We start from the raw sequence: 13,231 nt of genomic DNA, 5'->3' as shown, positions 1-13,231 counted from the left end.
ATAGAAGTCCTGTGTGTTTCTCGCTTGGACTCTGGCTCTGTTTCGTGTGTGTGTGTGTGTGTGTGTGTGTGTGTGTTTTGTTTGTTTGTTTGTTGTTGTTTTAAACCCCAAGATCCTACATCTGGAACTTGGATTGGGAAAGAGGGCAGTTCTCAAAATAGGTTCAGAGCTGAGGTATGAAAATCCAGCGGTTCTCCAATTACAAAGCATCCCAATCCTCGAAACAGCTCTATTTTACTTAGTGGCAATTTAAAAAACTGCAGCCGTTTCCTATGACAGAGTAACTGTTGCTGAGGGTGGAGACTAACCGGGGCCTGGCACGTGGAACAGGACTCAGGGGTCTGTTCCGCGGGCTGCAGGTGTCGCGCGCCGCCTGCTGGCCGCCGGGCCCAGCACCGGGCACCGGCTGCGGAAGCGAAAGCGAAAGCCGAGGGAGCCCGGCCGCCTTGGCTCGGGGATCCTCGCCCGCCGACAGAGGGGAAACGAAGCGGAGGCGGCGCGAGGGCACTTCAGAGCTCGGCCCCCGGCACGTAAAGGAAAGACCTCCGAGCTGCAGCCCAGAAGTCCCCTCCGGTGAGTTGGTGCGCGTGGGAACCTGGAGTTCTAACTGGGACGCAGCCCATCCACCAGCCACTCCGCATCCCAGGCTTCCAGCCCTTTTGGACCCCGGGAGCAAGGGAGCGGGGCGGGACCGCCTGGCCCCTTGGAACTCGGCGGGGGCGGCTGGCGGGGGCGGGGTGGGGGGAGGGGGTCACGGGTCTTTTTTTTAGAGGATGAGGCTGCAGGTGGTCAGGCTTCCCAGCTCCCTCTGTCAGGCCGAATGCCTGGGATCCTAGGAGGGAGATACTGATGAGGACCAAGCACTTTTCAGGCATCTTTCAGGGTAGCACTGGGTAAATAAAATGGGAAGCCCGTGGACGCGTTCGGCGGAGTGCGAGTGGGGAGGAGTGGGGACAAGGATTGGGACTCACCTCTGTCGTTTCTCACCTTCTACCCCTAGATCTCGCCATGCGGCTCCCTGACCTGAGACCCTCGGCCTTCCTGCTGCTGGCCGACTGGGCGTTACTCTGGCTGCTGCAGGGGACCCTGGGGGCTCTGCTTCCCCGCGGGCTTCCAGGCCTGTGGCTAGAGGGCACCTTGCGACTGGGAGGGCTTTGGTGGCTTTTGAGGCTGGGAGGGCTGCTGAGGTTTGTGGGAGCACTGCTGCCCCCCCTCTGCCTGGGTACCCCTCTGTTTCTCTCCCTGAGGGCCCTGGTCCCGGGGACCTTGAGTGCTCCCCCAGCCAGGGCGGCTTCAGCCCCTTGGAGCTGGCTGCTGCTGGGTTACGGAGCGGCAGGGCTGAGCTGGGGCGTGTGGGCTGTGCTGAGCCCTCCAGGAGCCCGGGAGAGGGAGCGGGGCCAGGAGAACAACAGAGCCTTGATGTGGAGGTTGCTGAAGCTCTCCAGGCCAGACCTGCCTTTCCTGGGTGTGGCCTTCTTCTTCCTCGCTGTTACCGTGTTGGGTGAGTCGGGAGAGGGCGCTGTGACTTGGAGGTGGGAAAAGGCCCTGGGCACCGGCACACTCACTGTTGTCCTCACGCAGGTGAGACCTTAATCGCTTACTATTTTGGTCTTGTGATTGACATCCTGGGAGGTGATTTTGATCCTGATGCCTTTGTCAGCGCCATCTTTTTCATGTGTCTCTTCTCTGTTGCGAGGTAGGTGATGGTGATTTGCTAGCCCCCAATTTTTACAGGGGCCCTCACTTTCCTAACTGTTTTCAGACCCTCTTGTGCCCAAAGCACAAAATACTTAAACTAAAGAATCTGTATTTGTTCATTCACCATTCTGTGTCATGCATCCACTCATTTATTCCTCCGTTCACCACGTGGCTCCAACGTCTTCAAAGTTTATATTACTTATTATATAGTTACAGATAGGAGTGAATGTAGTACAAAAGGTGTTTATGTGTCGAATGGAATGTCTCTCAGTTACCTCTCAACATTTTTATCTCCATGAAGTTCCATTTCTCTTTTCTGTCTCCAGCCTCCCACCCTGTGTTTGTTTCCACAGTTATCCAGTTGTCAGGGTGGGCATGTTTCTTCCTCCTGACTCTTCGTCCTTAAGTCATCTTGTCTATCCTGGAAGATCTTACTCTGAGGCTTGTCACCTTTCTTTCCAGCATCTTTACTCTTTTCCACTTCATTTACTTTTCCTTCTGCTTTAAGACGTAGCCAGGAGTCCGCTGTCTACCGACTAAGTAACTAATTAACTGCTTGATAGGGCTGGGTCTAGGATGAGGGGAGTCAGGCACCTAGGCTGCAAAATTTAAGGAGGTGCTTATTCTCAGGGTCGTGCGAATACCTCACTAGCCTTCCCCAAATACCAGCCGGCTGCTTGATCCTGCTCCTTTGATATGGTCATGCTTCATTTAGAATCCCTCAAAAACCAGTTCTTCATTATTTCATACTTACTACTCTTTGCTGAAACTACTTAAAAGTGAACTTCTTAATGATCAAGCTGCTGCTTTAAAAAAAAAAAATCAGCCCTCAGTTCTCTATGTGTCTGTAGCATCTGGCATCAGAACAATCTCTCTTTTTTAAAAAAATTATTTACTTATGTATCTTATTTATTTGTCTGTGCTGGGTCTTAGTTGCAGCATATGGGTCTCTCAGCTGCAGCGTGCGGGATCTAGTTCCCTGACCAGGGATCGAACCTGGGCCCCCTGCATTGGGAGCTCGGAGTCTTAACCACTGGACCACCAGGGAAGTCCCAGAACAGTCTCTTATGATTGATCTTGTTCTTCAGGTAGCTTTTATGAACTCCCTTTCTACTTTCCAGTCCACTCTCCCTCTTCTGGAGAACCGTCCTCTGGATCCTTAATTATGGACTTTTCTCAGGACTCAGTTCTCTGATCTTTAAGAACATTTTTCCTGTTGAGCTAATGCAGCTCACGTCTGCAGGACATTCCCACATCCACATTCCCACATCCAGCCCCAGTCTTGTAATCCAGAGGCCTCCTTGACGTTCCCATTGGATGACGCCCTGTCACCTCAGACTCCATGCACCCAGAACTCCAAGTGCATCCCACTCCCTCGTGGTCTCCTTGAAAATGCCTCCCTCTTCTTATTCCCATTCATGAAACCATCAGTATCCTCAGCTCCAAGCACCAGCATCGTCGCTGCCTTTCTCATGTTCTTGCATTTGCCACACTCAAAACGTGCTCCTATGGCTCCTTTCTCTCCGTTCTCACTGTGATCACCAAAGTCCAAACCCTCACCATTTGATGTCTGAGTATGCCAACAGCCCTCTCAACATGGTCATTAGATTTGTATTAGAAACCCATATTTTGTACAGTTCCTGCCTTTGCGCTTTTACAGTTTTCCTTTGAGTTTGACCGTAAAAATTCACTTGGTCTAAGAGGAATTTTCCAATCCCAAGGACAGTGGAGAGGGAGAACAGCAGGATCCCAGGGCTTTGGAGATGGGAGGGCATTGCTACAGTTCCCACAAGAAAGTATCAATATCTGGAAGTAGGAGGAAGGACGTTGGGGGTGGAGGAAGGAGACCAAGACCAAGGGGAAAGCTGGAGGGATGGCCCTGAGAGAGACCAGGTCAGAAGCAAGCCATAGGCTCTTTCCCTTCACAGCGTCTTTCCATTTCTATTGTACTGTTCCCTCCTGTCTAGAACAGAATGAACTAGTGATGCTGGTGAATCTGTCAGTGTTATGATGTGGTTCCCACAGCTGGCTCACTGTGTCCTCTTTTCTCTTCGTCTGTTGATTCCTGCCCCTCGTGTCTCCCTCGCTCTTATTTATTTCTCTTCTGCTCTCATGATATACTGCCCCCAACTTTGTATTTCTTTTCTTTGCATGCTTTCTCCTCTGCTTCTCTCTCTCCCTCCGTCCTTCTCTGCATCTCTCCTCTTCATCCTCCGCCGTCCTCCTTCCCCGCAGTTCACTGTCTGCAGGCTGCCGAGGAAGCACCTTCACCTTCATCATGTCCAGAATCAACCTGCGGGTCCGGGAGCTGCTTTTCTCCTCCCTCCTGTGCCAGGACCTTGCTTTCTTCCAGGAGACTAAGACAGGTAGGGCCTGGAGTCCAGGTCTGGGGTCCCCCAGGACTTCCTTTCCCCTCCGCTGCCCTCCCCCTGCATCCCTGGTGCCAAGGCCTGGAGCTGTTTTTCTCTCTTTGGGGACCATGTAGAGAGGCAGTCTCCAGGGAGGGAGGGCTGTGTGAGATTGGGAGCTCAGGAGGGAGTTTCTGGGGGTTCTGCATTACAACACGTGGTTTCCTCACCTGCTTTGTCCTGCCCAGGGGAGCTGAATTCCCGGCTGAGCTCAGATACCAAACTGATGAGTAACTGGCTTCCTCTTAATGCCAACGTGCTGTCTCGAAGCCTGGTGAAAGTGCTGGGACTTTACGGCTTCATGCTCAACCTGTCACCTCGACTCACCCTCCTTTCTCTGCTTGATGTGCCTCTAATGACAGCGGCTGAAAAGATGTACAGTGCTCGCCATCAGGTACGTGTGGATGCTAGGGAATCCCCAGGGAAGAAGAAAGTTCTCCTAGAGGCCTTCTGCAGGCCCTTAGAGGCTTCAGAAGGTCCATGACCCTCTGGGACTTTGTGTGTGTGTGTGACAGAGAGGGGGGGTGGGAAGAGAGGTGGCGGGGAAGAGAGAGAGAGAGAGATTTTCAGGTTATTTTCCATTATAGGTTATTAAAAGATGTTGAATGTAGTTCCCTGTGCTATACAGTAAATCCTTGTTGCTTATCTATTTTGTGTTAGTAGTTTGTATCTGTTCATCTCAAACTCTTAATTTATCCACTCCCCCCTTCCCCCAATTTTGGTAACCATAAGTTTGTTTTCTACGTCTGTGAGTCTGTTCCTGTTTGTATGCAGATTCATTTGTATTATTTTTTTAGATTCCACATGTAAATGATATCATATAATATTTGTCTTTCTCTGTCTGACTTACTTCACTTAGCGTGCAGAGAGCGTTCCAAGGGCTGGAATGAGACGTGGGGGTCGGCTGTCTTCTGCCGAATCAGCCCCTCCTATCTCCTGCCCCACTTTTCCAGGCAGTCCTTCAGGAGATCCAGGATGCTATGGCGAAAGCAGGACAGGTGGTACGTGAGGCAGTTGGAGGGCTGCAGACTGTGCGCAGTTTTGGGGCGGAGGAGCAAGAGGTCCGTCGCTATAAGGAGGCTCTTGACCGATGCCGGCAGCTGTGGTGGCGACGAGATCTGGAAAGGGCCCTCTACTGCCTCTTAAGGAGGGTGAGGAGACTGAGTGGCTGGAGGAAGGGCCCAGGGAGGGGGCAGGGAAAGTGATGGTCCTCTTCCTACAGCTGGTCTGGGGGTCGCTCAGTGTCATAGGGGCAGGGAGGCCAAAGAATGGGAGATTCTCAGGCTCCCTTTCCTTCTCCCTCCAGATGCTGCACTTGGCAATGAAGATTATATTGCTGAGACGTGGGCTGCAGCAGATCCTGGCTGGGGACCTCACCCGGGGCGGGCTGGTCACCTTTCTGCTCTACCAGGAGGAAGTGGGCTCCCACGTGGAAGTGAGTCAGGAGCTGTGCACGCTCTCTTTTCCCGCTTTGTCTTCTATTTGTTCCCCTTAAAAAAAAACAAACAAACTGAAATAACCCCAACTCATTGTGATGGAGAATTTCAAACATAGGCAATAAAAGAGAAAAAAACTATAATATGAACCCCCATGTACCCAACATCTGTTTTTTTTTTTTTAACTTTTTTTTCCTTTATTTTATTTAAAATTTTTGTTTTATATTGGGGTATAGTTGATTTACAGTGTTGTGTTAGTTTCAGGTGTACAGCAAAGTGAATCAGTTATACACATATCCACTCTTTTTTAGATTCTTTTCCCATGTAGGTCTTTACAGAGTATTGAGTAGAGTTCCCTGTGCTACACAGTAGGTCCTTATTAGTTATCTATTTTATATATAGTAGTATGTATATATCATAGGATATTGAATATAGTCCTCTCTGCTATACGGTAGGACCTTGTTGTTTATCCCCCAGCATCTGTTTTAACAATTACCAATTCATGGCCAATCTTATTTAATCTGTAACCCCACCCACTTCCCTCCCCCCATATTATTTTGAAGCAAATCCAAGATACGGTTTCGTCTGTAAATATGTATCACTAAATGTAAACATTAAAATACATGTAACCACAAAGCCATGACCACAGCAAGAGAATTAACAACAACTTCACCAAATGCAAGTCAATGATCAGATTTTCACATTTTTCATAGAGGTATATATTACACTGATCTCTTTCTCTCTCTCATGTACATCTGTGGTGACAGCAACCAGTAAAGCTTAGATCCATTAAATCATTTGCGGTGGCAAAATGGTGACACTCCCCCATTCCTTCATTTATTAGGTGCATGTCTCAAGGGAGATGTCTCCTCATCTACTGTTTGGTTGCCAAGTGGTATAGTTTGATTAGGAAAGGCACAGTAAGTGTTTAGTTCCTTCCTATATTTACCAGTTTTCAAAAATAATTAGTTACTGGATCTTGGGCTTTATAAGTTTCGTAGACATGGATTAAACATCTTTTATGGGGGGAGAGCTGTGCAAAGCAGTCTGGCATCTGCAAAGAGGAGGTGGGCACAGCACCCGCTTTTAAGGAGTTCCCTGTGTAACTCGGCCAGACAGAACTGTGTACGAGTACCTGGAAAGGTCTGGGGATGGAAGGACTCTGGTCTCCATCCTTTACCTGGCAAATTGGAATAATGGGGTATTGGTGCCCCTTTGAAATTCAAGCAAATTGCCCATTAAGGGGACTTCCCTGGCGGTCCAGTGGTTAGTACTCCATGCTTCCACTGCAGGGGGCACGGTTTGATCGCTGGTCAGGGAAACAGAATCCCACATGCCCTGTGGCACGGCCAAAAAAAAATCGCACATTAACAGTAGGGAATTGGGACTTCCCTGGTGGCGCAGTGGTTAAGAATCCTCCTGCCAATGCAGGGGACACGGGTTTGATCTCTGGTCCGGGAAGATTGCACATGCCGCAGAGCAACTAAGCCCGTGCTCCACAACTACTAAGCCTGTGCTCTAGAGCCCACGAGCCACAACTACTGAGCCCACGTGCCACAACTACTGAAGCCCGCGTGCCTAGAGCCCGTGCTCTGCAACAAGAGCAGCCACTGCAATGAGAAGCCTGTGCACCGCAACCAAGAGTAGTCTTCACTTGCTGCAACTAGAGAAAGCCTGTGCGCAGCAACGAAGACCCAATGCAGCCAAAAATAAATAAATAAATATACATATCTATATATATGTGTATATATCTATATCTATATCTATCTATCTATATATAAAAGGTAGGGAATCTTTTTTGGATGAGGGGAGAAGCATGGCTGGGGTGGAGTGTGGCATGGAGGGTGTGAGGAGTTGGGAAGTTGGTTCCTGGTAGAGCTTCCTTTGCTTGGCTGACCCCTGCCTTCCTGTTTTGCAGACCCTGGTGTACATGTTTGGGGACATGCTGAGCAATGTGGGGGCTGCAGAGAAGGTGTTCTGCTACCTGGACCGAAAGCCAAATCTGCCTCCAACTGGGACACTGGCCCCGCCCACTCTGCAGGGCCTGATGGAATTCCAGAACGTCTCCTTTGTGTATCCCAATCGCCCTGACCAGCCTGTGCTCAAGGTGCCCAACGGAGACCCCAGGGAGGGAATCTGGGCCCTTCACGCCCTGAGTGATGAGAAGCTTATCCTTCTCTGATAGAAAGAAGAGGAGAGGGAGGGCAAACAGGCAGTCCCCTAACTCTTTCCTGGCTTTTCTAGGGTCTGACATTCACCCTGCCTCCTGGGAAGATGACCGCACTGGTGGGGCCCAGTGGATCTGGAAAGAGCACAGTAGCTGCCCTGCTACAGAATCTGTACCAGCCCACTGAGGGGCAGGTGCTGCTGGATGGGGAGCCCATCTCCCAGTATGAGCGCCGCTACCTATACCAACAGGTGGGTGGGGAGGAAGGAGAGGGATTGCAGATTGGATGGAGAATTATGTGCAGAGAGCAGGGGGTGGAGACGGGGGAAGAAACACAAGGGGTCCATTGTGAGGTAGGTAGGCGATGAGGAAAGGAGGGTCCCTGCCATGGGGGTTTCCACATGGTCCTCTGCTCCTGTCGCCTCTGCCCAGGTGGTTTTGGTTGGGCAGGAGCCTGTGCTGTTCTCGGGTTCGGTGAGGGACAACATCACTTATGGGCTGAAGGGCTGCAGCGATGAGAAGGTGCTGGCTGCTGCACGGGCGGCCAGAGTGGAGGAGTTCATAAAGGAAATGAAGCACGGACTTGATACAGGTACCTTTTTTTTTTTTTTTTAACATCTTTATTGGAGTATAATTGCTTTACAATGGTGTGTTGGTTTCTGCTTTATAACAAAGTGAATCAGCTATACGTATACATATATCCCCATATCCCCGCCCTCTTGCGTCTCCCTCCCACCCTCCCTATCCCACCCCGCTACTACGTGGACACAAAGCACCGAGCTGATCTCCCTGTGCTATGCTGCTGCTTCCCACTAGCTATCTGTTTACATTTGGTAGTGTATATATGTCCATGCCACTCTCTCACTTTGTCCCAGTTTACCCTTACCCCTCCCCGTGTCCTCAAGTCCGTTCTCTACATCTGTGTCTTTATTCCTGTCCTGCCCCTAGGTTCTTCAGAACCTTTGTTTTAGATTCCGTATATATGTGTTAGCATACGGTATTTGTTTTTCTCTTTCTGACTTACTTCACTCTGTATGACAGACTCGAGGTCCATCCACCTCACTACAAATAAATCAATTTCATTTCTTTTTATGGCTGAGTGATATTCCATTGTATAGATGTGCCACACCATCTTTACCCATTCGTCTGTCGAAGGACACCTAGGTTGCTTCCATGTCCTGGCTATTGTAAATAGAGCTGCAGTGAACATTGTGGTACATGACTGTTCTTGAATTACGGTTTTCTCAGGGTATATGCCCAGTAGTGGGATTGCTGGGTCATATGGTAGTTCTATTTTTAGTTTTTTAAGGAACCTCCATCCTGTTCTCCATAGTGGCTGTATCAATTTACATTCCCACCAACAGTGCAAGAGGGTTCCCTTTTCTCCACACCCTCTCCAGCATTTATTGTTTCTAGATTTTTTGATGATGGCCATTCTGACTGGTGTGAGGTGATACCTCATTGTAGTTTTGACTTGCATTTCTCTAATGATTAGTGATGTTGAGCATCCTTTCATGTGTTTGTTGGCAATCTGTATATCTTCGAAGAAATGTCTATTTAGGTCTTCTGCCCATTTTTGGATTGGGTTGTTTGTTTTTTTGATAATGAGCTGCCTGAGCTGCTTATAAATTTTGGAGATTAATCCTTTGTCAGTTGCTTCATTTGCATATATTTTCTCCCATTCTGAGGGTTGTCTTTTGGTCTTGTTTATGGTTTCCTTTGGTGTGCAGAAGTTTTTAAGTTTCATTAGGTCCCATTTGTTTATTTTTGTTTTTATTTCCCTTTCTCTGGGAGGTGGGTCAAAAAGGATCTTGTTGTGATTTATGTCATAGAGTGTTCTGCCTATGTTTTCCTCTAAGAGTTTTATAGTGTCTGGCCTTACATTTAGGTCTTTAATCCATTTTGAGTTTATTTTTGTGTATGGTGTTAGGGAGTGTTCTAATTTCATTCTTTTACATGTAGCTGTCCAGTTTTCCCAGCACCACTTAGTGAAGAGGCTGTCTTTTCTCCATTGTATATTCTTGACTCCTTTATCAAAGTTAAGGTGACCATAGGTGCGTGGGTTTATCTCTGGGCTTTCTATCCTGTTCCACTGATCTATATTTCTGTTTTTGTGCCAGTACCGTACTGTCCTGATTACTGTAGCTTTGTAGTATAGTCTGAAGTCAAGGAGCCTGATTCCTTCAGCTCCGTTTTTCTTTCTCAAGATTGCTTTGGCTATTCGGGGTCTTTTGTGTTTCCATACAAATTGTGCAATTTTTTTTTTTGTTCTGTGAAAAATGTCATTGGTAGTTTGATAGGGATTGCATTGAATCTGTAGATTTCTTTGGGTGATATAGTCATTTTCATAATGTTGATTCTTCCAATCCAAGAACGTGGTATATCTCTCCATCTGTCTTTATCATCTTTAATTTCTTTCATCAGTGTCTTATAGTTTTCTGCATACAGGTCTTTTGTCTCTTTAGGTAGGTTTATTCCTAGCTTTTTATTCTTTTTGTTGCAATGGTAAATGGGAATGTTTCCTTAATTTCTCTTTCAGATTTTTCATCATTAGTGTATAGGAGTGCAAGAGATTTCTGTGCATTAATTTTGTATCCTGCTACATTACCAGATTCATTGATTAGCTCTAGTAGTTTTCTGGTAGCATCATTAGGATTCTCTATGCGTAGTATCATGTCATCTGCAAACAGTGACAGTTTTACTTCTTCTTTTCCGATTTATATTCCCTTTATTTCTTTTTCTTCTCTGATTGCTGTCACTAAAACTTCCAAAAGTATGTTGAATAATAGTGGTGAGAGTGGGCAACCTTGTCTTGTTCCTGATCTTAGGGGAAATGGTTTCAGTTTTTCACCATTGAGAACGATGTTGGCTATGGGTTTGTCATATATGGCCTTTATTATGTTGAGGTAAGTTCCCTCTATGCCTACTCTCTAGAGGGTTTTTATCATAAATGGGTGCTGAATTTTGTCGAAAGCTTTTTCTGCATCTATTGAGATGATCATATGCTTTTTCTCCTTCAATTTGTTAATATGGTATATCACGTTGATTGATTTGTATATATTGAAGAATCCTTGCATTCCTGGGATAAACCCCACTTGATCATGGTGTATGATCCTTTTAATGTGCTGTTGGATTCTGTTTGCTAGTATTTTGTTGAGGATTTTTGCATCTATGTTTCATCAGTGATATTGACCTGTAGTTTTCTTTCTTTTCTGTCATATCAACAAAGATGTGACATCTTTGGTTTTGGTATCAGGGTGATGGTGGCCTCATAGAATGAGTTTGGGAGTGTTCCTCCCTCTGCTATATTTTGGAAGAGTTTGAGAAAGATAGGTGTTAGCTCTTCTCTAAATATTTGATAGAATTTGCCTGTGAAGCCATCTGGACCTGGGCTTTTGTTTGTTGGAAGATTTTTAATCACAGTTTCAATTTCAGTGCTTGTGATTGGTCTGTTTATATTTTCTATTTCTTCCTCGTTCAGTCTCGGAAGGTTGTGCTTTTCTGAGAATTTGTCCATTTCTTCCAGTTTGTCCATTTTATTGGCATAAAGTTGCTTGTAGTAATCTCTCATGATCCTTTGTATTTCTGCAGTGTCAGTTGTTACTTCTCCTTTTCCATTTCTAATTCTATTGATATGCGTCCTCTTCCTTTTTTTCTTGATGATTCTTGCTGATGGTTTATCAATTTTGTTTATCTTCTCAAAGAACCAGCTTTTAGTTTTATTGATCTTTGCTATCGCTTTCTTCATTTCTTTTTCATGTATTTCTGATCTGAACTTTACGATTTCTTTCCTTCTGCTAGCTTTGGGGTTTTTGTTCTTCTTTCTCTAATTGCTTTAGGGATACAGGTACCTTCAGCCAAACCCACTCACCTCCCTCCCCAGCATCAGGAGTTCTGTAGCTGCCTGTCCAGCTCAGGAGCCTTTGTTCCTGGAGAGCAGGGCAGGGTGATGATGCTCTATCTACACGGGCAGCCCTAGAGGTCCCTCCCCTTCTCCGGGCCCTCATCCGCCTAATTGTTGGCTGTGGAAATACCAGCTGTGCTTGTGAGGAGGATGTTGTCGTGGTCACCTGTGTGTGAGGAGAGGGATTTCTCGATTTCCTCAGAGGTGGGGGAGAAAGGGAGCCAGCTGGCTGTGGGACAGAAGCAGCGTCTGGCCATCGCCCGGGCCCTTGTGAGGGACCCCCGGGTCCTCATCCTGGATGAAGCCACCAGTGCCCTGGACGTGGAGTGTGAGCAGGCTGTGAGTACTGGGCTCGGAGGGGCAGGGGCGGTGGGACCTTTCTTAGGGCTGGGATGGAATGGAGGCTACGTGGGGGTGGTGTGGGGACATCCCTGATGCCGCCATGTCTCCCGTCCCATCCTCCAGCTGCCACAGCCCCTCTGAGAGAGGAGGGCAGCACAGACCTTTCCCTCCTGCTCTGTCTTATCTTCTCGTGTTTCATGCCTTCTCTACCCTAAGTCACTAGAGATGGTGCCCAGTGGGGCCGTGGAGTCCATCTCATTCTTATCTTTCTGAGGTGTTACGATCCTCCCCCTTCAGCTGCAGGACTGGAAAGCTCGCGGGGACCGAACGGTGCTGGTGATCGCCCACAGGCTGCACACGGTTCTGAGCGCCGACCAGATCCTGGTGCTGAGGCAGGGAGAGCTGCAGGACCACGTGCAGCTCATGGAGGGGCAGGACCCCTACTGCTGCCTGGTGCAGCAGAACAGGAGGACTGAGACCCCAGAGATGCTGGAGCCTTCTCAGGGCCATCTCAGTGACCCAGAGTAACTCCTGCTTTGGCTTTCCCTGGGGGTGTTCCCCTGGGTGGTTGTTTTTGGAGCTGGAGGCACGATGATGGAGATTTAGACCATGTGTACTTTTGTTGGGGCCATGGGAGGGCAGGGGGTTGCTTTCTGTATCCAGGGACCTTATTTCCTTGATGAACAGAGCTTTGCCTGGTGCCGAGTACTGTACTGTGGCATCATAAGTACATTTCAAAGTATTTTTTCCTCATATAAACAGCACACATTCGTATAGGAAACGTAGACAATAGAGACAGGCAGGAAGGAGAAAAGTAAAACTACACACTGTTTCACATCCCAGAGATAATCACAGGGACTATTTTGCTGGCTGTCTTAGCCTTTGAATTGTTCTTTGAGATACATATTAACCAGTATGACATAAATATTCATGAGTTTGCCTTTCTGTATCCTTCCCCGTTCCCACAAGGACCTGATATTTTGTTGGGGAGCTAGGGTATGGTGGGACAGAGGACTGTTCCCTAATTAACAGTATGAATAAAATATTGATGAGTTACTGTGTACTGTGTACTGTGTACTGTGTACAGAGTAGGAACTATGCTAAGCCTTTTTCATGTATTATCATTTTTAATCCTTATCCTCAGCCCTTTGAGATTGTTAGTTATTATCCCCATTTTATAGATGAGAATACTGAGTCTCAAAGAGATTAAAGGACTTTCCCAAAGGTTGCACAGTGGTGGAATTGGACTCGGAATCCAGGCCTGACCCCAGAGTCC

General features: G+C 47.6%; 1 protein-coding gene across 5 annotated transcripts; it reads left to right on the top strand.

The window, feature by feature from the left end:
- Nucleotides 1-286: 286 nt before the first annotated feature.
- Nucleotides 287-13,016, top strand: TAP2 (transporter 2, ATP binding cassette subfamily B member). Of its 5 annotated transcripts, none has more exons than XM_032650003.1 (12): nt 287-573; nt 1,001-1,501; nt 1,582-1,696; nt 3,934-4,064; nt 4,295-4,500; nt 5,060-5,257; nt 5,413-5,541; nt 7,461-7,649; nt 7,787-7,960; nt 8,142-8,301; nt 11,816-11,952; nt 12,253-13,016. In XM_032650003.1, the coding sequence occupies exons 2-12, from the start codon at nt 1,009-1,011 to the stop codon at nt 12,481-12,483; spliced, it is 2,163 nt and encodes a 720-aa protein (XP_032505894.1). In that variant the 5' UTR covers nt 287-573; nt 1,001-1,008; the 3' UTR covers nt 12,484-13,016. The 5 variants fall into 5 exon arrangements, with proteins under 5 accessions (XP_032505894.1, XP_032505897.1, XP_032505898.1 ...); XM_032650004.1 differs by lacking the exon at nt 287-573 and adding an exon at nt 754-893 and having other exon boundaries at nt 12,253-13,009; XM_032650005.1 differs by lacking the exon at nt 287-573 and adding an exon at nt 761-893 and having other exon boundaries at nt 8,160-8,301.
- Nucleotides 13,017-13,231: the final 215 nt, after the last annotated feature.

The sequence above is a fragment of the Phocoena sinus genome, chromosome 11, assembly GCF_008692025.1.
Source record: "Phocoena sinus isolate mPhoSin1 chromosome 11, mPhoSin1.pri, whole genome shotgun sequence".
NCBI classification, from domain to species: Eukaryota; Metazoa; Chordata; class Mammalia; order Artiodactyla; family Phocoenidae; genus Phocoena; species Phocoena sinus.
This window is presented reverse-complemented; position numbering and strand designations above follow the sequence as displayed.

Excerpts from the sequence above, each read along its gene's own strand:
- TAP2 (XM_032650003.1), top strand. The coding sequence starts at position 1,009 with ATGCGGCTCCCTGACCTGAGACCCTCGGCCTTCCTGCTGCTGGCCGAC. Across the intron at positions 5,258-5,412 it reads TCTACTGCCTCTTAAGGAGG|ATGCTGCACTTGGCAATGAA; the intron begins GTGAGGAGACTG and ends TTCTCCCTCCAG. Across the intron at positions 5,542-7,460 it reads AAGTGGGCTCCCACGTGGAA|ACCCTGGTGTACATGTTTGG; the intron begins GTGAGTCAGGAG and ends CCTGTTTTGCAG.